The following is a 27,915-nucleotide window of genomic DNA, read 5'->3' as shown; positions in this document are numbered from 1 at the left end:
TCCCTCCCTCCCTCTCTCTCTTTCCCTACCCCTCTCTTTTCCTTCCTCTTTCTCTCCCTCCCTCTCTCTTTCCCTTCCTCCATCCTTTCCCTCTCTCTCTTTCCCTCCCCTCTCTCTTTCCCTCCCTTTCTCTCTTTCCCTCCCCCTCTCTCTTTCCCTCCTCTCTCTCTTTCCCTCCCTCTTTCCCCTCCCTCTCTTTACCTCCCCTCTCTCTTTCCCCCTCTCTCTTTCCCCCTCTCTCTTTCTCTCCCTCCCTCTCTCTTTCTCCCTCTCTTTCCCCCCTCTCTCTTTCCCTAGCTCTCTTTCCCTCCCCCTTTCCCTCCTTCCCTCTCTCTTTCCCTTCCTCCTTTCCATCCCTCTCTCTCTTTCCCTCCCTCTCTCTCTTTCCCTCCCCCTCTCTCTTTCCCTCCCCCTCTCTTTCCCTCCCTCTCTCTCTTTCCCTCCCTCTTTCCCCCTCCCTCTCTTTACCCCCTCTCTCTTTCCCCCTCTCTCTTTCCCCCTCTCTCTTTCTCTCCCTCCCTCTCTCTCCCCCTCTCTTTCCCCTCTCTTTCCCTAGCTCTCTTCCCTCCCCTCTTTCCCTCCTTCCCTCTCTCTTTCCCTCCCTCCTTTCCATCCCTCTCTCTCTTTCCCTCCCTCTCTCTCTTTCCCTCCCCCTCTCTTTCCCACCCCCTCTCTCTTTCCCTCCCTCTCTCTCTTTCCCTCCCTCTTTCTCCCTCCCTTTCTTTACCTACCCCTCTCTTTTCCCCTCTCTCTCTTTCTCTCCCTCTTTTCCCCTCTCTCTTTCTCTCCTCTCTATCCCTCCCCTCTCTTTCTCTCCCTCCCTCTCTTTTCCCTCCCTCCTTTCCATCCCTCTCTCTCTTTCCCTCCCTCCCTCTCTCTCTTTCCCTCCCCCTCTCTTTCCCTCCCTCTCTCTTTCCCTCCCTCTCTCTCTTTCCCTCCCTCTTTCACCCTCCCTCTCTTTACCTCCCCTCTCTTTCCCCCTCTCTCTTTCCCCCTCTCTCTTTCCCCCTCTCTCTCTTCCCTCTCTCTCTCTTTCCTCTCTCTCTTTCTCTCCTCCCCTCTCTCTTTCCCCCTCTCTTTCCTCCCTCCCTCTCTCTTTCCCTCCCCTCTCTCATTCCCTCTCTTTCCCTCCCTCTCTCTATCTGTCTCTCTCTGTTTCTCTCTTTTTCCCTTCCTCCTTCCCTCTTTCCCTCCTCCTCCTCCCACACACCCCAAGCTTGGCTCAAGGATTGAAGATGCCAGGAGATCAATCCCTGAGGATGACCCAAATGTCTGGGAAGATGGCCAGGATCAAAACAGAGCAAGCTTCCTCAACTGAAGATTACACTTCCCAAAATCCCCAGCCTCCATATGCACTAGTGGGGTGGGGGATTTGGGGAGTGGATGCTGGTTGCATCTGGAAGCCATCACCCATTTTGGCTTTGTGCATTAGTATTGTGATTCACCTGTGGCCCAGTGTTTCTCAACTTTGGCCACTTTAAGATGTGTAGACTTCAATTCCCATAATTCCCCAGGCAGTCATGGCTGGCTGAGGAATTACAGGAATTGAAGTCCACACATCTTCAGAGTAGCCAAAGTTGAGAAAGACTTGTCATGTTAGATTCTAGGTTTTATTGAAAAACGTGTGTCTAGGCTTTGCTGACTGGGGAATTCTGAGGCTTGAAGTCCATACATCTTAAAGCTGCCAAGATTGAAAAACACGGATTCTAGTCCAATTGTTACTCAGAACAAAAATCTGCCAAACCATCTTCAGGCCATTGGATCCTTGCCTGAGACACTCCACTATCCATAATCCTGCTTTTAGGCTCCTGGTGCAGTGGCAGGCTGATCTATCACTTAACACTCTACTTTCTTCCTTGCCTTTAAACGCTCTGCTCATGCTGGCATTTTGGTGACCAAATGGGTTTTGAAGAGGAGGAACAACCTCTGAGGATACAATCCTTGTATCATATCATTTCCAAACTAGATCTGATCAGAGGACTTCCGGTGGCAAGGCAAGGATGGTCAGAGGGGCAGAAATCCGCTCGTGATTCTAGCCTCCCTTTTCTTGAGTTTGGTGCGATCTTCCGGGTGCTCGAGTCTTGGAGAGACCCGTGCCGGTGTGGGGAACCTCGGGCTGCAGTGTGGGGAAAGCAACCCCCTGCAATGAAGAGGAAGCCCTCCAGAGCCCAACGATCAAGAACAGCCTCCTAACAATGGAGGCTCCGAAGTCCGGACTGCCACCGATGGGAAGAAAAAAGTGAGTGAAAGTTTGCAAGCTCGGGGGGAAAGAGAGTCGTGGCAGAGAAGATATTTGACTGACAATAGACTGATTTCAGGCTGTTAAATACTGTGCGAATGCCAGCTGTGAGCTCCAAGAGAAAGCGGCTACAAAAGAATTGGTCTAGTGAATGTGAAAGAGCTTGGCAGGCAGAAGAGAGTCGGAAATAAAAAAGAAGTAAAGAGAATTTTGGAAGTCTGAAGATCAGCACGGGGGGGCATTAAAAAGACTCTATTATCACTAACATTTGGATTGAAGCTATTAAATCGGATCCAGAAGCAGAACGAAGCCGATCGGGGGAAAGACAGAGCAACGCCATAGGCAGTATCCAGAACGCTGAAGTGATTACAACAAAGTAACAGATCTAACTGTCTGAAGGGACACAATCTAATCTATAAACTCTGGGAAAATTGAGAACAGGTCCTAGCAGAGGAGACAGTTCCTTTTCTATTCGAAGGAGATCAGAACAAATGATTTAAAGATCATTAAAATATAAGTAAAAGAGGAAGTCTTTAAACGAGTGGGAACATTGCTTACTGGCAGCTGTTACTCAGCAAATCTTCATTTGCCATTTCCGTGTGCTCGAAGTGGAAGCTTCCAAAGTGAAAAGCGGAAACAAAAACTCTTGTCTTTGGAATTTTCTTTTTCTTTTCCTCTACCCTTTTCTGTGTGTACATACTTACTAAAATAGCCTCTCTTCTTCTACTTGTTGATGGTATGCTATGTTGAAATATGCTTGCTTTTTTTTTCTCCTCTGATTTCCTCTTGATAAATATGTACATTTAGTAATGAAATATTAGAGTGTTAAAATATTGGATTAATTAATTTAGTTAAGTTATTATTAATAGAGATTGTTATAATTTGAATGGGAATATAGAGGAGACAGTAAGAATATTAAGCATTAGTTATTTAACAAGCTTAGAGCTCTCTAGACCAATATTATATTTCATTGTGTGGGTTTATCTGTGAATGTAATATATTTTGTAGTTAAGGTTACTTTATATTGAAGTTAAACTAGAGAAAAATATATACACTTTACTAATTAGTTAAGAATATAGCTACTTAATAGATTGATAGATCTTGGTCAATTTTAGTTACAGAACTAAGAATACTGAATGCCAATTTGGAATAATATATTTAGTATTGTACAACAACAAAAACAAATTTTAAAGGAAATGACTACTACAACTACCACTGCTTTGAAATCTGGTAGGAAGGTTAATCCCACAATAATGACCACTTTGGCAACAACTTCACCCATGGCACAAAAAACAATAGAGGAAACACTACCAACAGAAGTCAACTAGCATCTCGAATGCGAATATCCAAGCAATGTTCCTAACTTTACAGGACTCATTGACAAGATTGCAAGAAACAATGATTAAAAACCATAGTGAAACAAGGGCAGATATCAATGAATTGAAGGAAGAAATGGGGAAACTAAAGACAGAAATGAAAGCGGACATTTCCAAAGTAGAGGATAAAGTGGGGCTGTTGCAGTAGGCCTTGGAGAAAAACGAAGTTATAATAAAAGAAGTAGAGAAAGAACCGAACGAACAGAAAGGGAATTAGAAAGGGTGGATGAAGATCTCAAAAGCATGAGCAAAGAAATGGAGGACTCCCTTGTCCTCCTAGAAATGGACAAGGCAGCAACTTACCTAAGATTCCAAAATGTGGCAGAATCAAAAGAAGAAGACCTGGAATACTTGATGGCAGAAATACTGGCCGGTTTATTGAAGATGGATAAAGATGAAATTCAAAAAGAGTTTGATGAAGTCTACCGGGTCAATACAAACTATGCAAGACGCCACAAATGTTCCAGGGAAGTACATATACGATTCACTAGAAGATGTGTTCGAGACATGATATATAGAACCTCAAGAGATAAAACAATAACCTACAAAGAGAAAGAAATTGTGATTCTTAAACAGATACCGAGGAGAATAAGGGAACAAAGGCGTGACTATAAATTTCTGGCGGCATATTTAAATCAAAAAAGAATCACATTTAAATGGCTTATTCCAGAAGGAATGTTAGTGTCATGGAAAGAGAGGAAAATCAAAATAGATACTATGGAAAAAGCCCAGGATTTTTACGAACGGATGGTGGGCCCACAGGAGCAAAGTAGTAGGGAGAAATTGGACACAAAGTTTCAAGAAGAATACAGTGGACATAAAAATAGAACTGGAACGGTAGGAAACCAAGAAAATACCTATCCACAACAAAAGACAGAAGGAACTACATCAATACAAGCGCAAGAAGAGAGAGGAATTGTTACGACAAAGAGCAAAACAAAACTAAATAGATGGGAGAAGAAAAAAATTACTATCAATAAACATAAATGGTTTAAATTCAACAATTAAGAGAAAAAGGATATTATCTAAATTAATTAAACATAATGCAGATATAACGTGCCTGCAAGAAACTCATATAAAGAAGAAGGATGAAAAATATTTAGAATGCCCGAAATTAGGAAAGTTATTTACCACACCAGCAGATGAGGAGAAAAAGAAGGAATCGCAGTATATGTGAAAGAGGATTTGAAATCTGAGCTAATATGGTCGGACTTAGAAGGAAGGACTCTGGGTTTGCAGATCTGGATTAATGATATTCCAATTCTTTTAGTAGTAATATATGCCCCAAATGGAGACCAAAAAGAGTTTTTAAACACCTATATGGAAAATTGGTTGAATTGCAAAAAGAAATATTTGTATGGTAGGGGACTTCAACTCCATTGCTGATTTCCAAAATGATCACAGTAATGCCGGAAGAATAAAAGGGGAAGAGAGCTCCCCAAGATTTGTAGGGAAATGATGAAAGAGCTAAACCTGACAGATATATGGAGAAGATTACATCCTGAAAAAGACAATTTACATTTTATTCAAATCCCCACCAAACATGGACACGGATTGATATGGCATGGATGAGTGGGGAGATAGCAAACGAGACAAAAGAAGTGGAAATTTTGCCTAATGAATGGGCAGACCATAATCCAATACAGGTAATATGGAAGGGCAGGGTAAAACCAAAGAAAAGATGGACCTTAAACACTCAATTAATAAGAGAGAAAGAATACATTAATAAATTAAAGGAGGAATTGAATTTTTTTATTAAAGAAAATGATAATGGAGAAACTACGAAACAAAATGTCTGGGATACGATGAAGGCGGTTATAAGAGGCACAACAATCTCTTATAATGCCAAGAGAAACAAGGAAAAATATTCCCAACAAAACAAATTACAACAAAGAATTAAGGAGCTAGAAACCCTTCTACAAAATAACCCAAAAGAATCCAAACTGCAAAATCAGATAAGTATAGTCAAACACAAACTGAATTTAATTGATCAGGAGAAAATGACTATGAATTTGAACTTAACCAGACAAATCTATTTTGAACATGCCAACAAGCCAGGAAGATGGCTATCTTATAAATTGAAAAAAAAAAAAGAGAAGAGATTGATATACCAGTTAATAGATAGCAAAGGAGATACATACCAGGAAATAGAACAGAAAAAGAAATCATTCATAAATACTTTGAAGATTTATACAAAAGAGAGGATGTCAGTGAAGATAGAATAAGGAATTATCTAGATGAAGTAAAGGATAAGGCAATTGGGGAAGAAATGGCTGAACTATTAAATAAAGACATTACTGAATCGGAATTGAAATCAGCAATAGAGAGCCAGAAAAATAATAAAACCCCGGGCCCAGACGGGATCCCAGGGGAGCTGTACAAGGCAATAGCAGATCAAATCGGACCACTTATGGTGGAAGTTTTTAATGACGTTTTACTAGCAGCCAGGATGCCGGACTCATGGAGGGGGCACTGATTTCGCTGATCCCGAAGGAGGATACAGATCCCAGATATATAAACAATTACAGGCCGATTTCACTTCTAAATACTGATTATAAAATATTCACTTCTATTATAGCAAACAGATTAAAAGATTGCTAAACTTGTATATACATGAAGATCAAAACGGATTCCTTCCAACTAGGCAAATAAAGAATAATCTAAGAATAGTATTAGACGTACTAGAATTTTATGAAGCCCACCCAGAGAGACAAGTAGCACTCATGTTCCTAGATGCAGAAAAAGCTTTCGATAATTTGAATTGGCAATTTTTAATTCAAAAAATTTATAATTTGAATCTGGGTACCAAATTTGAAAATATTATAACAACTATATATGATACACAACAAGCTAATATAATAGTGAATGGGGAATGCACCCGCCCAATAAAGATAGAAAAAGGAGTGAGACAGGGTTGCCCACTTTCTCCCCTGCTCTTCATATTAGCATTAGAGACATTATTAACACGAATTAGGTGGAATTCAGATATAAAGGGATTAACAGTTAAGAAAGAGGAATATAAATTGCAAGCGTTTGCGGACGACATGATTTTCTTCCTTGAAGAACCAAAAGACAGGGGACCAAAATTGATGAGTGAATTAGAGAAATTTGGAGCAGTAGCGGGACTTAAAATAAACAAAAAAAAACCAAATTAATGACCAAAAACCTAACAGAAAAACAGAAAATAGAACTAGAAGAAATAATGCATATACAAGTGACAAAGAAAGTGAAATACTTAGGAATTTGGCTAACCCCACACTGTAAGACACTTAAAGAAAACAATTATGATAAACTGATACACCAGGTAAAGAAAGATTTAGAATCGTGGAAACTTCAAATTTCACTACTAGGCCGAATTGCTACTATTAAAATGAGCATTCTCCCTAAATTCTTGTACCTATTCCAAACGATCCCAATTAAATTACATAAAAAGTTTTTTGAAGAACTCAATAGAACAACCCTGAAATTTATTTGGCAAGGGAAAAAACCCAGAATAAATGTAAAAGCAATGCAGGATATGAAGAGCAGGGGAGGGTTAGCATTTCCAAACTGGGAGTTATACCATATGGCCACCTCATTAGTTTGGTTGAAGGATTGGGTGAATTTAACCAATAAAAGAATACTATTTCTAGAAGGCCATGATTTACAAAGGGGGTGGCACGCCTTTCTATGGGACGTAGGGAAAACCAGTCAAAAATATTTCCATAGACATTTAATTAGAGACGCACTATTAACAATTTGGAGGAAAATAAGGAAAAAAACATTATACAAAAGTACCAGTATGGATTTCAACAATGGAGGCAATGATTCACCCAAACAATTTGGAGCTTACCAAAATGATTAAATACAAAGACTTATTAGACCCACAAGGAAATTTGAAACCGAGGCTGGATCTTCAAGAGCAAGGACATAAAATTGATCAATGGGTTTATCTTCAGATTCAAAGCAGATATAAACAAGACAAAAAAGAATTCGGAATTAATAACAAACTGCAACAGTTAGATAAAATTTTATTAGGACCAAACTAGATCTGACCTAGATCTTTGAACTGACCTTCACAAGGCCGGGTTTCCCGATCCGCAGGGAGGAGATCTCTGAATCTTCTCTTGTTTTGCTGTCTCCCCAAGAAACGGACAATGGCCAGAACTGGACACAGCCCAGATAACAATCTAAGCAAGGGAGAGTATCTTTTTAACTGCCGCATCGCATTACATCGTTTAGATGTATTGTTTGTTGGAAGGAAATTTTCCATCTGAGCCTCTCGGTGTTTATGGGTCGCGATGTGCCAAGAGAAGGCCATGGCCGTGCCAGCACGCACGAATTATCCTGCTTGAGAGATGCCAACTTTCCCCAACGTGGTCCTCTCCAGATGCATGGCTTTATCCCTGCGGCTAAAAATTTGGGGAATTATAGGTAGTCCTCAGTTTATGACCACAATCGAGATCAGAGTTTTCACTGCTAAGTGTTGCTGAGTGAGTTGTTCCCAATTTTATGAGCTTCATTGCCACGATTATTAAGTCAATCGCTGAAGTTCTTCAGGCAGGAGTGTCAAACCTGATTTCATTGAGGACCACATCAGGATTGTGTTTGACCTGGGGGGGGGCAGGGGACGTGGCCAGGGTGGGCGTGGCCAGCTCAACATCACTTGTGGTGGGGCAGGGGACGCCTGTGGCAGCCCAAGTGCTCTATCAAGGAAAATGGAGCTCAGGAGGGCTGTGTGCAGCCTTCCTGAGCTCCGACTTCACTGGCAGAGGCACCGTGGACTAGTCCTTTGCTGTTTTCAGGGCAGCCCCATGGACCAGATCTAAGCACCCCATGGGCTGGATCCGGCCCGCGAGCCTTGAGTTTGACACCCCTGTGTTAAGGGGATCTTTTTAAAAAATCCAGCTTTCTCCAATGACTTTGCTGTTTGGAAACGTTGCAAACGGTGTTCTCCCCTGAGCTGTGAAGAGCATCCAGTAGTGGGAGGTGCTTCAGTCTCCTCTTGGATAGCCTGGGCTTAATTTGCAGGACGCTCTTCCTCCTCCATGGGACTCCTCCCCAACGTTCCTCAGTTTTAGCTCAGCCTTCGTTGAGATAGGTAGCTTTCAGATTGGCCGGAATAGCAGCTAAGACGAAAGAGAACAAAACATCAGGTATGCTTTTTCACTAAATTCAGGAACCCTTTTATTTTGTCATCTAGGAGTCCCAATAGCCTACGACGGTCTCTTTAAACTCTGACCATCGTAGGCTATTGGGACTCCTAGATGACAAAATAAAAGGGTTCCTGAATTTAGTGAAAAAGCAAACCTGATGTTTTGTTCTCTTTCATCTTAGCTGCTATTCTGGCCAATCTGGAAAGCTACCTATCTCAACAAAGGCTGAGGTAAAACTGAGGTATGTTGGGGAGGAGTCCCGTGGAGGAGGAAGAGCATCCTGCAAATTAAGCCCAGCCTATCCAAGAGGAGACTGAAGCACCTCCCACTACTGGATGTTCTTCACAGCTCATGGAGAACAGGCGTATCAGGTAAGAACCAACGCCCATTTCCATGACCCAGGGATATTACATCCATCGTAAAGTGGCTAAATTTTGATCATGTGAACACAGGGATGGTGTGATGGTTGTAAGGACTGGTCAGAAGTCCCCTTTTTCACTGCTGTTGTAACTTTGAATTGTCCCTAAACCAATACAGGTAGTCCTGGCCTTACAACAGTTTATTCAGTGACCATTCAAAGTTATGACAACAACCCTGAAAAAAGTGACTTAATGACCATTTTCAACCATTGCAGCATCCCCAGGGTCATGTGATCAAAACGTGAATGCTTGGCAACCAGTTCATATTTATGAAAGTTGCAGTATTCCGGGATCGCGCAATCCCTTTTTGCAACCTTCTTTGTTACTAACTGGACAATTGAAATGATTCACTTAACAAATGGAGCAAAATTCACTTTAAAAATGTCTCACTTAGGAAGAAAAATGTTGGGCTCAATTGTGGTAAGTCGAGGACTATTGTGGTCCTCATCCAACTGGAACAGTGGCCCCGCGACCTTTTGGTCACCAGGGACCGGTTCCGTGGAGAGAGAGGTTTTTCTATGGACCAGAGTGGGTGTGGTTTCATGTCCTGTGGATGGGGCTTTGCTTGTTTATGCAGCCTGATTTCTGGCATGCCATGGCCCAGTGCAGGTCCACGGACCTTGCTGGAGGGAAAATTGAACTTTAGTGGATCTCTGCTTTGAATATGCAGTGAATTTGATTTACAATTATACAGGTAGTCTTGACCACAATTGAGCACAAAATTGAGATACATGTTCTTAAAAAAAATTGTTTAATGATCCTCTTCTGATGTACTGCAGTGGTGGTATTCAGCTGGCTTGCATTGGTTTGGATGAACCTGCCATGGAGTGGCAGTGTGAGGGAAGGAGGAGGCTGTTTTCCCTCTTTCTTCTCCCTGCTCCTCCTCCTTCCCTCATGCAGGCTGCTCCGTTGCAGTGCAGCTCCCAGGATCCACTTTGATAGCGGTGGGGAGGGATTTAATAACCGATTCACCCATGATCAGGTTGGTCGTTGCGAAAGATTTGTCCCGCATGTGCAGCAGAGCTGAAGGACGAAGATGGGCCACGCCTCCCATGACAACCAACCTGACCCTGGGTGAACCAGTTGTTAAATTATTTGAATACCACCACTGATGTACTGCCTGTGTTTCTCATCTTCTGCCTATCTTATATATAGGTAGTCCTTGTATTACAACAACCTTTGAGCCCAACGTTTACATGGTTAAGAGAGACATTTGTTTAGTGACTTTGGTCCCATTTTATGACTTTTCTCACCTCAGTTGTTAAGTGAATCCCTGCGATTCTTAAATTAGTAACACGGTTGTTAAGTAAATCCAGCTTCCCCATTGACTTTGCTTATCAGAAGGTCACAAAAGGGGGTCACATAAGCCCAGGACGCCCGTAACCATCATAAATATAAGTTGGTTGTCAAGCCTCCGAATGTAAATCATGTGACCAGGGGGATGCTGAAACGGGTATAAGTACAAAAAAAGGGGCATTAGTCACTTTTTTCAGTGCCATTGCAGCATTGAATAGTCATTAAATGAACTGTTCGTTAGGGTAATGATGATTTAATAGCTGACCAGCTGCTGTAATGTTGTAATACTGTAATGATGATGCAATGGTTGTAACAAGTCAGCAGAATTATTTGACTGCTACCACTTTAAGAGGCTGTAGTATAAGAGAGGCCTTGTTAGGGCATAACTCTCTTTCCTTGTGTGCTTCCCTGCTGTAGCTAATTGCTGATTGAGTGTTTGACTTTTGCCTAGTACGTGTATGTATATTCTTTTGTGTAGATAAACCACTATTTAATTATAAACCTCTGTGAGCTGTAATTGCTCCTGGGTTGTCTCACCTAGTCACACTGTGCGTACTCTGACACTGTTATAAGTTGAAGACTACCTATATATATACAGGAAGTATCATGCAGACATGTATCAGTCTGCTAATCTGGAACAGCAGCCTTTTAATATATAAATATATTTTAAATATACATATTAAGGGTGTGAATAAGGTTTAGAAGGCACTACAGGTAGTCCACAACGTACAACCACAATTGTGCCCAAAATTTATGTTGCTCAGTGAGAAATTTATTAAGTGAGTTTTGCCCCATTTTACAACTTTTCTCGCCACATTTGTTAAGTGAATCACTGCAGTTCTTAAATTAGTAAGCCAGTTGTTAAGTGGATCTGATTTCCTCATTGATTTTGCTTGTCAGAAGGTCGCAAAAGGAGATCGCATGACCCTGGGATATTGCAAGTCATAAATATGAACCAGTTGCCAAGTGGCAGAATTTTGATCATGAGACAGCAGGAATGCTGCAATGGTTGTAAGTGTGAAAAACAATCATAAGTGACTTTTTTCAGTGCCATTGTAAGTTCAAATGGTCACTAAATGAACTACTGTAAGTCAAGGACTAATTGTATTAAGTCTTTATCTGTCATCAGTGTTCTATGTTCCTATATTTATTTATTTATTATAAATCTGGTCTCCTTCTCTTTTTTCTTTCTTTTACCTTCCCAGGAGACACTGGGGATGACTCCAGCCCCTTCTCCTGCCCTTCCTGTCACATGAACTTCAAGGACCCCTCCAAATTATCCACTCACACCACTACTTGTTTCTCAGAGCGAGGCCCCAGTTCGGCAAGACTTGCGACTACTCCCACCACTGGCCAGGAGCACTCTAGCTTTTGCTCGTCGTCCTCCTCTTCCATTGAGGTCCACCCCGAAAGTTCTCCAAGCATGGATGTGGAACCTGGGCCCTTGCTGACTGAGGCAAGCCAAGAGTCCGCCTCTTCCCGGGGCCCTCCTCCACTACCACTAACCCTGCCTCCCCCCACCACTCTATCCACTGGGCATCTCAACATCCCTCTCATCCTGGAAGAGTTGCGTGTTCTGCAACAATGCCAACTCCATCAGATGCAGATGACGGAACAGATCTGCCACCAGGTGTTGCTCTTGAGTTCATGAGGGCAGGTTGGGGCTCCAACTTCTACCACAGAACCTGCTTCAGTGGCATCTGCCCCACCCAAGCCCTCTTTGCCCGTCTTTTCCATCAAGACTGAGCCTGGGAGGAGCCAGGTATCTGCCTCTCCAGATGTGCCCAAGCCAGCGTTCTTCCATCTCTACCACCCATTCCCTGGTGGCACCAGAGTGCCCAAAGCTGAGCAGCTCCTAGCTCCAGCCTTCCCTACAGCCACAGGCATCTTGGCAGCCCAGTGCTTAGGAACTGCTTGGGGTCTGGAACAAGCCACATCTCCATGACTCTTGCGACAGAAGAACGGAGGAGGTGGTGGAGGAGGGGGAGGGGGAGAACCCAACTTGGAAGGTGAGAAACTAAGTGGGTGCCACAAATGCCGTTTCTGTGGGAAGATCTTTGGCAGTGACAGCGCCCTCCAGATCCACCTATGCTCCCACACCGGCGAGCATCCCTACAAATGTAACATCTTGGGAACTGTTTCACCACCTGAGGCAATCTTAATGTCCATTTCCATCATCACCGGGAGAAGTACCCTCATGTCCAGATGAACCCTCATCCAGTCCCGGAGCATTTGGACTATGTCCTGACCACATCAGGACTCCCTTATGGCATGTCCATGCCACCTGAGAAAGCCGAGTCAGGAGAGGACCACGGGGCCCTCCTTGTGGCCGAGTGCAAGGCCCTGAGTGCCACCAAGAGTCTGAGCCTACTATCCGGCATGACTCCTTCAGGCGCAGCTCAAGCTTTGCCCAGTTTCAACAAGTCCTGATGAAGGCGGTGGAAGCCAAGGGGAAGGGGGATGAGAACACCCCTCCTGAATCAGAGACGGAAGGGGCCCGTCTTCAGCTGGGGAAGTTTGTGGGGGCCTTGCCCAGCTGGGCTCGGTTGGCCAATCACTTCAAGGCAGGCCCAGCCATGGGGCCTTTTCCCTATGTCCTGGAGGCCTCTCCCTCGGAGACCTCCAAGCTCCAGCAGCTGGTGGAAAAGATCGAACGCCAAGGATCCTCGTCCTCCACGGGCACAGCCTCTGTGGCCCCATCCACAGCTGGCTCCTCGGTGTCATCTTCTCCGGCATCTTCAGGGCCCAATCAATGTGTCATCTGCTTGAGGGTCCTCAGTTGTCCCCGAGCTCTGCAACTTCACTACGGGCAGCACAGGGGTGAACTCCCCTTCAAGTGCAAGGTCTGTGGGCGAGCCTTCTCCACCCGAGGGAACCTGAGGGCTCACTTTGTGGCCCACAAAACCAGCCCGTCGGCCCGAGCACAAAACTCTTGTCCCATCTGCCAGAAGAAGTTCACCAATGCTGTGAGCCTCCAACAGCATGTCCGAATGCACCTGGGTGGGCAGATCCCCAACGGAGCTCTCCTGCCTGAGCCTTCAGCCCCAGAGGGGGCCCCATTGGGAGAAGGGGAGAAGCTACAGGAGCAGCCACCTATCCCCCAGGAGGAGGAGCTGTCAGAGGAAGAGGAGGAGGAAGAAGAGGAGCCCACTGATGAAGACTCGGTGGAAAGCATTGGAGAAAAGGCAGAGCAGGTATCCAGTCCTGAAGGTCTGGGTCCTCCCAAAGAAGGGGAGGAAATGGAGCAGCCTGAGGGGAAGAGGGAGGACCCGGAGTACTCTCCTCCTCCCCACTGGGGCCCCAAAGTCCTCTCTGCCCCTTGAAGGATGGGGAAGAGAAGGCCGATATGGAAAAAGAGGATGGTGGAATTGCCCTGGTGGAAGAAGAATCAGAGAAGGACAAAGGAGGTGCTCGAGAAGGTCCGTCCGAGAAGCAGCAGCATCAAGGCAGCCAAGCCAAAGAGGAACCAGTGCTGATCTGTGGGATTTGCAAACAGCCCTTCACCGACAGGGCAGCCTTGCGCAAACATGCAATGACTGCCCATCCCCAGGTAAGAAATGAAGACAGTGGGATAGGGGACCTCTGGCTTCCTCTTGTGGTCTTGGATAGGAAGGCATCTTCCCTAGTGTGCTGTCTGTCGCCCTCTAGAGGGGTCCTTGGGATAGGCAAGGCTACATTCTTCCTATGGATTATCTCATTTTTCTTTGAAGAGATTTCACTCTCATCCAAGAAGTTTCTTCAGCTCAAATATGAAGAGGCTTCTTTGATGAGAAGCAAAACGTCTTCAAAGAAAAACCAGAAAGTCCAGGTGCCTCTTGAGAAAGAACCTTTGGGACAACCATGACCTGGATGACTGAGAATCTCTATAGATTCTCCTATGGATGTTCTCCAGATGTGTGGTGCCACAACTCTCCTATGATCTGCAGTTCAGCAGGATGAGACCTTCATAACTTTTGTGTTGGGTGGACCAACCTTCCCTAACCTGGTGCTCTGTAGTCTCCACCACCCTCAGTGTAATGGGGAGAATAGGTTCTGCAGATGGAAACAGAATTGGTTGGCCTCTTGATGAGAGACTAATAGGGAATCGAGAACTGTAGACAGGGAAGTCAAAAAATTGGATAGACCACTTCCATGCTGTTCCTGAGGAAACCCCTAGAAGTCCTATACCATCTTTTACTCTTGTGCCATTTATGATTATGGGCAAAAATTTAATTGTCCTATACTGCAACGTCCTAGGTTCCTTGCTTAAAAATAATCTCCAATAATCTTCCCTGCCTTGAAATAATCTCCAGAAATCCCAAATATTTTGCTGCTGTACATTACAGGTAGTCCTTGATTTACAACAACCATTGAGCCCAAAATTTATGTTGCCATGGAAGACAGTTGTTAAGAGAGTTTTGCCCCATTTTACAGTTAAGTGAAATCCTGAGGTTAGTTACTAATACTGTCCCATGGTTGTTACTGTGTTAGTAGCACAGTAAATAAGTTAGTAACACAATTGTTAAATGAATCTGGCTTCCCCATTGACTTTGCTTGTTAGAAGATCGCAAAAGGTGATCATGTGACCTGGGACATTGCAACCGTCATAAATATGACCTAGTTGCCAAGCATCTGAATTTTGATCATTTGACCATGGTAATGCTGCAACAGTTCTAAGTGTGAAAAATAGTCGTAGTCACTTTTTCAGTGCCGTTGTAATTTTGAACAGTCATTAAACAATTGGTTGTAAGTTGAGGACCACTGGGTAGGCTTTATCTCATGATCATTTGGGTCTATGGAAATTCTCAGTCCTCCAGGTGATGATTGTCCCAAAGGTGCCTTTTCAATAGGCAACTGGAGTTTTCTTATTTTTTTCTTTGAAGACGTTTCACGAAGAAGCTTCTTCAGCTCTGACTGGATGGTTGGGAATGGAAGGATTTATTCTCCTTGCTGGTCATTTGCATCTTTTTAAAGAGTCATTTAGGCCACCTGGAGATTTATCTCTTCATCTCTCATTATTAAGATAAAGGCCAGACCTCACTCATACCGGTGTGAATAACAGAAAAGCATGCTTGTACTTTCATGTCCAGTTTCTCTTTGAGTTTTGGTACAACCATGCTTTCCTCACACAGTTTTCCTCTGTGCACAAGTCTGGCTTCAGAAATTTGGATGCTGGTAATTGTAGAGAAGCATGGATTATCCCATTCTGCCCAAATTTCAACTCTCAAGTTGTTAATGGAAGGTTGCCACTGTTTTGTATAATCATCTTTTTTTTAAAAATTAACTTTATTGAATTTTTATTACATTAAAAACAGAAAAAATATATCACCCAATAACAGCTATTTGTGGTGCTTATCATATAACAATCATTTGTACAATATTTACAGGTATTAATTTGTACATAATTATATTCTTATTCTATCTATATTCTATATTTAATAATTACTTATCCTTAATCTGCCTCCGATCTATCCAGCTATACCATTGTTCCCATACCTTATAAAATATTGAAGCTTCCTTATCTTTTAAACTCAGCGTTAATTTATCCATTTCAGCACAATTCATAACTTTTTGTATAACCAGTTCCTCTACAGGTGTATATGGCTGTTTCCAACATTGGGCAAAGGCGATCCTGGCAGTAGTCAATATGTGCAATAATAAGTATTTTGTGCTCTTCGCGTATTTTTTTAAGATCCCCATTATAATCATCTTTTGAAGTGGAGGCCGATGTCAACAATTTCAAAAGTTCTGCTTCCTGTCTTGGTGAATCTGGTTGTAACTCTTCACAGATAATCCTTGACTTACGACTTTAATGCTCAAAAGTTACAACGGTATTGAAAATAGTAATTTACATCTGGTCCTGCACTTATGTCTATCAGAGTATCCTCACAGTCACGTGATCATGATTTAGCTGTGTTGTAATGATGAGGCAATCGAGTTGTTTGATCATGAACAATTGAATCATGATGATCTTTATTGGAGTATAGTCTTCCATTTATACACATTTTTAGTTATCCTCCATCACTGGTTAACTTTGGTTACTGCTTAACTTTCGTTACTGTTTAGCACAGTAATCCATACAATTAATTATCTCTAGTTAAAGTCTAACATATGTTTACTTCCTCTCTCTAATCCTCCTTTAGATTAGTGACTTTGTTTACCTGAGTTGTATTTGCTTGGAATGGAACATTCCTGCAATTACAACTCTACATATCCTCGTTTTTTATTTTAAATGGAGGATTCAAAGATTTATGAATGTATCGCAATTGTAGAGGATTAAGAGAGGGGGAAGCAGGAAGAAACAACGCGAATAAATTTGGAATACATTGAATAAAAGAACAGGTTGCAATTAGTACAATAATAATAATTATAGAATAAAGGAAAAACTGTCTGAGCCAAGACCAATCAGGGAGCCAATTGGTTAGCCACTCAAAAGGTGAGTAATGAGCATGGATATTATTTTGAATGTATTATTGTAAATTGGCACGCTCTTCCTCAATAGTTTTATTCAAAGAATGAAAATGCACAGCACATCCACAGCGTCCAAATAACGTACAGAACCCTCCCTGACGGGCTAAAAGATAGTCTATGGCAAAACACTGCTGTAAGACATCTTGATTTAAGTCTTCTATTTCATGCTGCAAATAATGAATAATAGCGGTAGCATTGATGGATTTTTCAAGTCTACAGGTGAGATCAAGAATAGATCGTCTGTTTTCTTGAGCAATTATGCCAGGACAAGAGCCTAGAGTAAGGACTCCTGTAACGGCCCCTGCCAATGCACGGCCAAATGTAGAACCAGAAGACAATTGTGTGTCAATAATGACTTCATCATTACATGTAGGCCTCAGAGAGAAACGCCGCTGTCGAGTTGATGGGAGCGTACCTATTTGAACAGGTAGAGTAAAATAACCTATAGTTGCACATTGATAATTCTGAGGATGAACATTAGTAGCATATTTATCAAAAAAGAACCACATATTAGGATCCTTAAGCTGCCAACCAGCGCATATCGATCCTGTATTAGATTGATCAGAGGCATTAACAATAGGAAAATTGTCAGGATACATATCAGGAGCTATATTAATTCCATGCAAAGAAGAATTAAAGATACCTGACAACCAATAGTAGTCAGAACAATAACTATAATTCCCTAGCTTTTTTAATATGTGCTGAGCAGCATCATAATCAGACCAATTATAAAGCCAAATGTGTTTAGCGTGACAACAGAAACACAGACCCCTTGTAAATTGACTAACTTTCAAGTAATGCCAACGGACAGAATTCAATTGCATAGGGGGTGTAGAAAATAGCCAGGAGTGTGAAATAGATTGTAGTTGTGAGACAATAAATGTAGAAGACATGATCAAGTTCTGGATATATAGATTGATTTTAAAATATTTTAAGCCTTTCTGCAATTACTGAGGCAAATATCTTATAATCAGCATTCAATAAGGATATTGGTCTGTAGTTTTTTATCTGTTGTAAATCTGAGTGTACTTTCGGTATGAGAGTAATAAATGTTTCCATCCATGAATTTGGTACTTTCGCTTCCATCAATAGCACTTCCAACATTGGAGTACTTAAGATTTATTGTAAGTCTCTATATAGATTTGCAAGTAGCCCATCTAGGCCTGGTCTTTGTATGCCAACCATCTTCCTGGTTTGTTTGCATTTTTAAATAAGTTTTGTTTGGCACTCTTAATTTTTTGTGCATGTCCTTTTTTATCTATTAATTTCAGCTTGTGCTTTATTAATTCCATTTTATTTTTAATATTCCCTTTTTATGGTTCTTTTTGTAATTCTGTCTCTAGTCTCTTATATTATACTTCTACTGTCTTCTGATTTTGTCTCTTTTTATTTTTCCTTCTCATATATGTTATGATTAGCCCTCTAATATATGCCTCAGCTGTATTCCATACTTTTTGTAGAAACATCTCTTCTTTTCTATTTTCTTTAAAGAAAAAAATCCAAATCTCTTTCCATAAATTGGATAAACCCCTTTTCTTTTAATATTGTTTGATTCACTGTCCATCTTAGTTTCCTTTTTTCTCCCTCCCATGTAACTTTTATCAGGTTGTATTCTGCCCAGTTGCATATTTCTATATTTGTTTCCTGTACATTGAGTTTTAGCTCTGCTGACATCCACATCATATCTATATTAAAACATTATAAAATAATATATAACATATAATAAAAATATTTAAAAAATTACAAAAATTAAAATGTTAAAAAGCTTTACAAAAGTTTCTGTAATAGAAATTATATCAGCATCATTCAATATCATTTTCTTGGCAGTACACTAAGTACGATATGTACACTTAGAATTTGACAGTTTTGTTTTCATATTAACTATTTTAATTCACAGTTCTTTATTAATGTTAATAAACAAAGCTATAACATCTTTACAGGTCACTAATTCAAGAAAAAAGGGAAGAAAAAAAACAAAAGAGAAAAAAGAATATCATTTTGACACTTAATACATGTACATAAATCCAAAACAAACAACAAGGGTATTTATAGACTATGTGGTATAGTTTAATATTCCGTAAATATGGGAAAAGGAGGAGGGGAACATATTTTTATCATTCATTATTGCATATTTCTATATATTTCTACACTATATCTAGGTAATTATAAATCCTAATCTGGATGTTTATCTAAATCTCATTTTTTCCTAACAGTGCCTCAATTTCTATAACTTCTCCCTCACTGTCTGTTTGCTAGTATTCCAATTTTATTTCCCTTTTTTCTCCTTTTTAAATTCCTTTTGTAACCTTTCCTTATTGTACTTTATTGTCGAACCATTGGTACCAAATGTTCCAAATTAAATAGTACTCTGAGTCCTCCTTATCCTTTAATTTCAGCATGAGCCAATCCATCTCTGCACATTCTAAAATTTTGTGAATTATAAACCTTGGGGGTTTGTTCTTCACCATGCATCTTGAATACCTATTTCCTCTGCAATTTTGAAAAAAGTTTTTGGGAGTGTTTTCCTAGCTTTTTTATTTACTTTTCCAGTTTTATAGTCTAATTCCATATCCACAATGGTATTAAACCTCCTACTATGCATATATTTTCATATTCCCGTTCTATTATTTTCTTGTGAAGTTTTCTATAAAAGTCATCTTGGTGTGTATATTGCTACTAATTATATCTGTTCATAGTTCATTGTCATCTGCACCATCAAAATCCTCCCTACCTTGTCTGTAAAAATTTGCTTAGTGTTCATTGCTTCTTTTACATAGAGAGTTATCCCACTCTTCTTTTGTTGGGGTAACAAGGGATAAAACTCTCCAATTTTGGGATGTTCCATAATTTAATTGTGTTGTTTCTTAATATGGGCTTCTTATAAGCAAATAATGTCTAGTTTTAACTTTTCAAATTTAATTAAATAATTAATTCAATATTAAGCAAAAATCAAAAACTTCAAACTGACTGAAGTCCAAAACTCATGTTAGAAATTATTACTTCACAGAAAGTGTACTGCAAGCTTGGAACCAACTTCCAAGCAAAGGTAACAGGTCAATCATCAGTAACTCAGTTTGAACATGCTTGGGCTAAACATATGTCCATCATCTGACAAAAATTGAAACAATATAAAAATAACAAATAAATTAATGAGAAAACAAATAACTCAGAGGGTGACTGAAAATACCACTAACTCTTTTTCTGCCATTGGATTTCAATGTTTCTAGATGTCGCACTGACACATTCTACAAAATGTGTTGTACTGAAGGATTGCAGGTGCCATGGTATGAAACCAGAGGAGGTATTCAGCAGGTTCTAACCAGTTGTGGAGAACCGGTACTAGAAATTTTGAGTTGTTTGGAGAACTGGAAAATAGCACCTCTGACTGGAGATTTTACAGGATCCTTCCCGTGCCATGTTCACCAAGACACACCACAGAACCAGTAGTAAAAAAAATTGGATCCCAGCACTTTATGAAGCAGACATTTCTTAATGTATTTTTTTTTCTTTACAGAATAGTTTTTCAGAATTACCAGCATGTCCTGGCCTTAGCATTTACTCTAAAAGAGATCAATGAAAACCAGCAGATCCTTCCTAATATCACGCTGGGGTTTCATATTTTTGACAGTCATTTCAGTCCCAGGTGGACTGCTTCGATGCTGCTGCCTTTCACTCATGGAAAATTCATCCCGAACTACAAATGTGGGGTCCCAAAACTTTTGGCTGCAGTGATTGGGGGACCTGATATCTCTCTTCACATGGTAGCTATATTGTCCATCTACGAAGTTCCTCAGGTAAGACGTGCAGAAGATATGCATTATTAAATTGCCATACTTCACCAGAAGTCTGTGTGCTTTTTTTCTCTAAAAAAGGAGACAACTTTCAGAATCCAGGATATTATTTTTTGATTGATAGGATTACCCTAGTAATAATTCTGAACAGAAAGTGGGGTTACAAGGCATAGAAAAACATTCCCCAATGCCCAACACTGAATTAAGAGTTGGAAGTCTTCTAGCCCAACGCCTGCTCAAACATAACCCTATACCATTTCATATCAATGATTGTCCAATCTCTTCTTAAATACCTCCAGTAATGTAGTGACCCACAACATCTGAAGGCAAGCCATTCAACTCATTCATTGTTCTAACCTGGTTCTCTCCTTGATTAATTTCCATCCCTTGATTCTTGTCCCACTTTCAGGTGCTTTGGAGAATAGATTGACCCCTGTTTTTTCCTTTTTTTCACACTCAGGGGACATCTTGGTTGCATCTTGGTTGCTTTCTAAATAAATGCACCTAGTTGCATAATGTTTCAGTATATAAACTCAAGGGCACCCAAAGGCTCAAATGAATGTACCCAGTGTCAGAAATTCACTTTCCATTTGCATATGTTTGTCTTCCTTTAGTTGACCTATGGCTCTGCTCCAGCCATGGAGAAAGGGACTCAAGTGGTTTTCTTCCAGCAAATGTTTCCAGATGAATCCTATGAACATAAGGGCCTCATGCTGTTATTGAAGTACTTAAGATGGATTTGGGTTGGAATTCTTGTAGCAAAGAATAAGAAAGCAGAGAAATTTGTCCAGGAAGTGGTCCCTATCTTTTTTGAGAATGGCATCTGCACTGAGTTCATAGCACAGATACCAAACGCAGATTTCTATAGTGATTTTACTGATGTAATAGATGAATGTCTACATATATACCATGTTCTCATGAAGGGCAAGGCCAAAGTGATAATCGTATATGGTAAAATTCAAACTATATCAGTTCTGAGAAGTATCCTCCAGTTTTCAGAAGTGGAGGACATACCAAAGAAGCCAAAGATCTGGCTTATAAATGCTCAGACAGACTTCACCTCACTTTGCCTTCATAAATCATGGGACATTCATTTCTTACATGGGGCTTTATCCTTTGCAGTTCACACAAAAGAGGTCAAAGATTTCCAGGAATTCCTTCACAATCTAAGTCCAAACAATGACTATCAGGATCATTTTAGGAAAGATTTCTGGGAACAGGCATTTGGTTGTTTCTTCTCCAACTCAAGAACTGAGAAATCTGAGGAAACTTGTACTGGACAGGAGAAGCTTTGGACTCTACCTACATCTGTGTTTGAAACCTGCATCATTGGGCAGAGTTACAATATTTACAATGCAGTCTATGCTGTGGCACATGCTTTGCAATCTCTGTATTTATCCAAATCCAGAAAAATAGTGAAAGAAGGAAGGAAACAGTTTCACAATCAGATGTGGTGGCAGGTAAGAAACTACCATATCTGTAGTTTCAAGGTCTGTCCTTAACCGTAATAAACAATGTTGTTTAGGGGAATTGACCTTAGATCTAAAAGTGAGGTGTAGCATTGAATTAACAATTTGAAATACCTAGAATGTGTTTCTGTCCATGAAATTAACTGCCTTCCAAGCCCAAAAACTTCTTGGTAACACATGATGATTTTTCCACCCTGGTTTCTTTATTGTTTCACACCTGTAGGCAAAATCTTGTAGGACTGAGCATTCTACTGTGTGTCTCTACAATATATCCTGGGAACTATAGGAAAGTGGTTACCTTCATCTTTTTTTTCTCAAATGAATTGCCTTTTACTTCTCTGAAATGCTCCCCCTCCAATCTGGAATCCACCTCCTTACTATGTTCCATCACTCTGCCATATGTTTAGTCTAGAAAATGTCTTTGGATAATGCTGGCTCCCTTGGCCAAGAAACAGACATGAGCACCATATCCTAGAATCAGACACAACTGGACAGAGAAATCTAATGATGATAATTGCCTTTGAATTCCCACTGTCAATAGAGGTAGGGTGGTACAGAGGTGGCATTCAGCATGTTCTCATCAGTTCTGGAGAACGGGTAGCAGAAAATTTGAGTAGTTCGGAGAACCAACAAATACCACCTATGACTGGAGATTTTACAGTATTCTTCCCTTGAAACATCTTAGACTCTTGCTACTTGTTATTTGTTTGATTCTGGCTTACAGCTAAAATAAAAGTTTTTATCTTTTCTTTATTAAGAAATAATAAAAATAGAAAGAAATAGAAACAGAAACAATAGAAATACAATAGAATTATTTAAAAATCCATGTCTATGTTTTGAACATATATTCAATTTAATTCTTTGTTTGGTGATTGGACATACAAGGAATTTGTCTTTGGTGCATATGCTCTCAGTGTACATAAAAAGAAAAGATACATTCATCAAGAATCATAAGGTAGAACACTTAATGATAGTCATAGGGTATAAATAAGCAATCAAACCATACTAGGAAACAATCAATATAAATTGTAAGGATACAAGCAACAAAGTACAGTCATACAATCATAAGTGGGAAGAAATGGGTGATAGGAACAATAAGAAGATTGATTGTAATAGTAATGTAGACTTAGTAAATAGTTGGACAGTGTTGAAAGAATTATTTCTTTAGCCGAGTGATGGCATTCAGGAAAAAAAACTGTTCTTGTGTCTAGTTATTCTTATGTGCATTTCTCTATAATGTCATTTTGAGGGTAGGAGTTGTCTAGAATGTGAGGGGTATATAAATAAATATATTATAAATTCTTTCTCCTTCTTCTGTCCTTTTCTCTCTTCGTTTCTCTCTGCTGTCTCTATTTCAGACTCATTCTTTTCTGAGAAGTGTCAGATTCAACAACAGTGTTGGTGAGAAGGTCTCCTTTGATGAAAATGGACAATTCATTGGTGGATATGATATTATCAATTGGGTTACATTCCCCAACCAGTCATTCGTTAGGGTCCAAGTTGGAACGGTGGATCCCACAGCTCCAGCAGACAAGTTCTTCAGTATTTCTGTACATTCCATCATGTGGCCAGGAGGCTTTAATCGGGTTATTTGTCTGAATATAGACTGCTCTGCCTTCATTTATGTAGGATAAAAATATCTTTATTAATGTAATTCTTAGAGCATCTTCTATGAACTAGCCTAAGTACCAATGTTCTAGAGAAGAAAAAAATTATCTGTAAGAATGTTTACTTTTCGAATCGTTGATATAGAACAGGGGTGTCAAACTCAAGGCCCACAGGCTGGATCTGGCCCTTGGAGTGCTTAAATATGTCCAGGGGGCCACCCTGGAAACACCAAAGTACCAGCCTGCAATACCTCTGCCAGCGAATATGGAGTCTTGGTGCCTGTGTCCGTTTTCACTGGCAGACCTCAGCAAGAAGCTGTCCCAGCCAAAAATGGAATCTGGGGGGAATTGCGTAAGCTACCACAGATGACACAGACATGAGTTACTTCAATATGGCCATGCCCCCTGGCCCCCCACTTGAGGTAAACAAAACCCTGATATGGACCTCAATGAAATTGACTTTGACATCCCTGGCATAGAATATTGTACTCATTACTTTGGCTCTTTGGTAACAATGAATGGGGTTTTTTAAAATTTAATTATAATTTAATTATAAGAATACAACACAGTGTAGCCATTCTGATGTTACTATTTTGAAGTAAAAGCTACAATCCAGTGTACTAAATTTCATCAGTCTGGTGACTTCAAAATTAAGAAAATGAGAAAAACATCTTTAACCAGCACAAAAATTATCATTGGAGACTGTGCTTCATGGATATAGAAAGCCATTGACAACAATAATTATAGATATTGAATGAATTATTATGTCAGTTCAATTAGATAACAAAACAATGTAATCACATGGCTTCTCCTTATCAATCCATTTGTATGCAGTTGATTCCACAGTAACAATATATCTTCAAACACTTCCTTTTTCTTCCGTTTGTATCTAAAAATATTCTTCTTACTTCATTTATAGGCACTTCCTTTATCTCTGTGTAATGATCCCTGTGAGAGAGGATAAAGCAAGGAAAAGTTAGATGGGGAATCATTATGCTGCTATGTTTGTGGTCTGTGTCCAGAGGGGAAAATATCAAAAAAGAAGGGTACGAAATTTCCAAATACATTATAATGGGATTAAGCCATGAGGGTACAACACTGTCTATAATCCACTCCATCAATTCCAATTGATGTCTTCTTTTTCAGGTGTAGATGACTGCTCTCCATGTCTGGAAGATCAGTATCCAAATCCTGACAAAAATATGTGTATTCCAAAGCGGATCACTTTTTTGTCCTATGAAGAACCCTTGGGGATCAGTCTGACCTTTCTTTCCTTTTGCTTTTCTTTGATGACAACTTTGGTCATCACAATCTTCATGAAATACAAAGACACTCCCATCGTCAAAGCCAACAATCGAAATCTCACCTACATTCTCCTAGTTTCCCTCCTCCTCTCTTTCCTTTGTGTCTTCCTATTTCTTGGGAGACCCAATACAATTGTGTGTTTCCTTCGACAGCCAGCTTTTGGGCTCATCTTTTCGGTGGCGGTTTCTTGTGTCTTGGCTAAAACCTTTGTTGTGGTCTTAGCATTCATGGCCACCAAACCTGATTCCATATTGAGGAAATGCGTGGGCGGAAGAATGATCGGTTTCATTCTTCTAGCCTGCTCCCTTGTCCAAATGTGTTTTTGTGCTGTGTGGCTGATAACATCCCCACCATACCCAGATTTTGATGCACACTCAATACCTGAAGAACTCATCCTGGAGTGCAATGAAGACTTGGTCATGTTCTACTGTGTTTTGGGCTTCATGGGTTTTCTTGCTCTGGTTAGCTACTCTGCTGCTTTTCTAGCTAGGAAGTTACCTGACAGTTTCAATGAAGCCAAATTCATCACCTTCAGCATGTTGGTCTTCTGCAGTGTTTGGCTGTGTTTTATCCTAACCTGGCAGGCTGCCAGGTTTGAGCCTGCTTTGTCAGAGGTTGAGGACTTGGACAATGAGGAAGAGGAGGATTTGGCTCTGAGTTTTGAGCCTGATTTGCTAGAGGACGAAGACTTGGATAATGAGGAAGAGGAGGATTTGGCTCTGAGGTTTGAGCCTGCTTTGTTAGAGGATTTGGAGTTTCCTTCCTCCCCAAGACTTTCCTCTTCGGCAAGACCTTCCTCCCTGATTGTGCCTCAGGTGTCTGCAGATAACCAGGAGAGCATATCAGAGTCTCTGACTGAAGATCAAGCTGAGGAATGCTGGCTTGATGCGAGGCAATGGCGCAGGAAAAAGTGCGAGTTGCAACGCAGAAAGAAAGGACGAATCAGAGACTGAGATGAGGGACTGACATGCCCCACAAGGAATAAAAGTGGGTGTGTTCGCTCTGAGAACTTGTTCAGGACAACGTTGTTGGGGATAACATGGTTACCTAACTTAGTTTGGGTAAAATTATATATATAGACTATGATTGTGTGTATCACTTTAAACTGTAAACCAAGTTTTTGGGTGCGGTTGTAAAATCACCATAAGAGGGAGCAAGAGAGCTCACTGTTTGCCAGCTTTTACTGGAATGCTGACAATGATAGATTGATGGTGATAACTGCGTGTTTGCTGAGAGAAGAAAAGGGGTTTGATTTTTCTTCATATCTCTGACTGCAAAAGAGATATATCACTGGACTGATATTGTAAGTTTAATGACCTCTTTTTCTACACTGGACTTTGCAAACTGAATAACCCCCGGACTGACTGAACTTAGTGTATGACATATGGACTGTTTGGCTATGCTATAACTCTTGCTGGAATAAAAACTATTTAACTTGCACAGTGTATCTGTCTTACTGAGTGTAAGCTACTACAACGTTTTTATCTCACATATCTGCCTGTCTGCTAGACTGCCGTTGCACGTTCTGCTAGGGTGTATATCCCTAACACTGGTTATGGGCCCAGGTGCACAGTCAGACTAACCAGGATATAACAGGCTTATATAAAGTGAGAGTTTGTGTAGTTACACAATACTGTAAACAGACAGCTGTGTTTTATTAATTATAGTTTAATATCCAGATAAAGATGGCACAAGTCAATTTACAAAGTTTGTCTCTCATATCCAAACTGGATGGAACAAACTATGTTTCATGGTCTATGAAATGCAGCCTACTTCTACGAAGAGAAGGTTTGTGGAATATAATACAAAACCCACCAGAGGTAGATGCATGGGATCCAGAGGATGAGGATGATGCCCAGAAAATACAAGAATATCAACTGAAGAATGAGCAAGCTCTCTGTATAATAGGACTGACACTCTCTGACCAACAGCTTGTTCATATTCGTGGAGAAGAAACAGCTGCAAAATGTTGGGAGAATTTAAAGAAGATTTATGTTCGAGACAGTGTACGAGCACATATAAATCTTACACGGAAGCTGTTTAGAATACATCTTCAAAAGAATGGAGACATGCTGAGTCATATAAACTCTATGAAGAGAATTTTTCAGGAACTGCATGAAAAAGAACTTATCTTCACTGAACTACACCAAGTTTATATCATTTTGTCTTCTCTAGATGAGAGCTACTATGACTACGTAACTTCACTGCCAAAAGATAACCTTACATTAACTGACATTACTGGCAGATTAATTGAAGAAGCCAGAAGAAGGCTTGAAAGGGATCAACTCAGAAGGGAACAACCACAATGTGAAGAAGAGAAAATATCTTTGTCAGTGTATACAATTAGAAAATATTTTAATTGTGGAGGAAAAGGACATTTGGCTAGATTCTGCAAAAAAGGAAAAAGCCAAAAAGCCAGCCAGAATGCTAAAAGGCATCAAAAGGATAAGAAATGCATAGAGTTAGCCATGTATAGCAACGAAACTGTGAATAATAATTTATGGGTGGTAGATAGTGGAGCATCGCACTGCATAACGAAAGATAAGAAAAGATTTGTTAAGATGTCCACAAGTTCACAGCAGATATCATTAGCTAATGGCTGGAAATTTAAGGCTAAAGGTGAAGGTATAGCATATTGTTCTTGCATAAAAGAAAATGTAAAAATGTTATATGTACCACAACTTAAGTTTAATTTGCTTTCAGTTAGAGTTTTGGTTAAACTAGGTTATGTAATTACCTTTAGGGGAGACAATTGCATAATTGAAAAAGAAGGTAAAAAAGTGACTGCAACTTTAAGAGGTGATTTGTATGTGTTAAATGATAATTTA

The 27,915-nt window shown here is 40.5% G+C and overlaps 1 protein-coding gene and 1 pseudogene across 1 annotated transcript; both read left to right on the top strand.

The window, feature by feature from the left end:
* The first annotated feature begins 10,179 nt into the window (after positions 1-10,179).
* LOC113428693 (sal-like protein 2 pseudogene) lies at positions 10,180-14,674 on the top strand (annotated as a pseudogene).
* On the top strand, positions 14,482-23,809 carry LOC148129120 (extracellular calcium-sensing receptor-like). Its single transcript, XM_087947356.1, has 4 exons — positions 14,482-14,558; positions 20,430-20,709; positions 21,321-22,166; positions 23,534-23,809. The coding sequence occupies exons 1-4, from the start codon at positions 14,482-14,484 to the stop codon at positions 23,807-23,809; spliced, it is 1,479 nt and encodes a 492-aa protein (XP_087803482.1).
* The last annotated feature ends 4,106 nt before the right edge of the window (positions 23,810-27,915 follow it).

The sequence above is a fragment of the Notechis scutatus genome, chromosome Z, assembly GCF_049901735.1.
Source record: "Notechis scutatus isolate UNSWTSFEM ecotype Mainland chromosome Z, rNotScu1.2, whole genome shotgun sequence".
NCBI classification, from domain to species: Eukaryota; Metazoa; Chordata; class Lepidosauria; order Squamata; family Elapidae; genus Notechis; species Notechis scutatus.
This window is presented reverse-complemented; position numbering and strand designations above follow the sequence as displayed.